Source organism: Lathyrus oleraceus, chromosome 7 (assembly GCF_024323335.1).
Source record: "Lathyrus oleraceus cultivar Zhongwan6 chromosome 7, CAAS_Psat_ZW6_1.0, whole genome shotgun sequence".
Lineage (NCBI taxonomy): Eukaryota > Viridiplantae > Streptophyta > Magnoliopsida > Fabales > Fabaceae > Lathyrus > Lathyrus oleraceus.
In genome coordinates this window covers 192,222,583-192,224,017 of record NC_066585.1, presented here as the reverse complement: position 1 = coordinate 192,224,017, position 1,435 = coordinate 192,222,583, and the positions used below count along the sequence as shown (strand labels likewise).

The following is a 1,435-nucleotide window of genomic DNA, read 5'->3' as shown; positions in this document are numbered from 1 at the left end:
AACATAATTTTTTTTTGTATGAATGCCAATTGTTCCTTTTCCCATGACAGACACAGTAGAGTTGTCACCAAATTTAATAGTGCTGCGAAATGATTCGTCTAAGTCAGAGAATGCCTTCTTATCGCCACACATATGATTGCTGCAGGCAGTATCCAAATACCACAAGTTTGGTTGAATTTCTTCCTTCACGTGACACACCATTAGAAGAGACACCTCTTCCTCTCTTTCTGCAAAGTTGGATTTTTCTCCTCTTTGATATCTCAAATTTGTTCTGCATTCTGACTTGTAATGGCCATACTTATGGCATCTGTAGCATTCAATATTGGACTTGTTTCATGACTTTGTTAATTGATGGCCTCCACGTCCTCTTCCTCTTCCTTGAAAATAACTTTCTTGATGCTGATAATTTTGTTGGTTCACCCGATCATAGTTATTTTTGCCTCCTCTGCCTCGATGTCTTCCTCTATCTCGTCCTTTATCACCTCCACTAGATATGGTGTGATTTTCGGATACAGCCTTCAATGCTTGTTCTTCTTTCTTCTGCTGGTTAATTTTTTTCTCATGAACCAACAAGGAACTTTGCAATTCATCAATTGAAAGTTCATCCACATCATTTGCTTCTTCTATCGAACAGACAACAAAATTAAATTTTGGTGTCAAGGATCGAAGAATCTTCTCAACAACGGTGACATCTGTTGTCTTGTCTCCATGAATCCGCATCTTATTAACGATAGCCATCATTCTTGAAAAGTAGTCTGTAACTGACTCTCCTGATTTCGTTCGAAGTAATTCAAACTCCGAACGAAGTGATTGAAGCTGCTGCCTCTTTGTTCTTGTTGTACCTTGGTATTTCTTCTTCATGGAATCCCAAATATGCTTTGCAGTGTCCTTGCAAAGAATGGTTTCCAAAATTGATCGGTCAATTGCTTGGAAAAGATAATTCTTTGCTTTGAGATCCTTCAGCTTTAGTCCTTCCTGCTCCGTCTTTTGCCCGTCTGACAACTCAACATCTGCTGCAGGTTCTACTACGCCAGAAACAACAACCGTCCAATATTCTTTGGATCTCAAGAAGTTCTCCATGAGCATGCTCCAATGGTCATAGTGACCATCAAAGTGTGGAATAGCTGCTTGCACAAAGCCATTTTCTGAAGTCATTTGTGAGAAAAGAATTATAGCTTTTCCTGGTTCTCTCCCTCGCAGTATTATTATTTTTTCCACTGCAATCCCTCTCACGTAACGAGGCTCTGGATACCACTGATATAAGAGAAACAAAATACTGGATAATTTTATTCATAAGAATAGGTCCCTTTTGTAGGCATTACAAAGTGTAACCGTTGTTTCCAGCTTTCCTAAAAACTAGCTATCCACTAACCAACTAACCCACAATTCCTAAAGACCAGGTTTTAGCTACTGCCATTAATTTTAAACAGAAATA

General features: G+C 38.8%; 1 protein-coding gene across 1 annotated transcript; it reads right to left on the bottom strand.

Moving 5' to 3' along the window:
* Window positions 1-333: 333 nt before the first annotated feature.
* Window positions 334-1,155, bottom strand: LOC127102844 (uncharacterized). The gene has a single exon (XM_051040171.1). The coding sequence runs from the start codon at window positions 1,153-1,155 to the stop codon at window positions 334-336; it is 822 nt and encodes a 273-aa protein (XP_050896128.1).
* Between the last annotated feature and the right edge of the window lie 280 nt (window positions 1,156-1,435).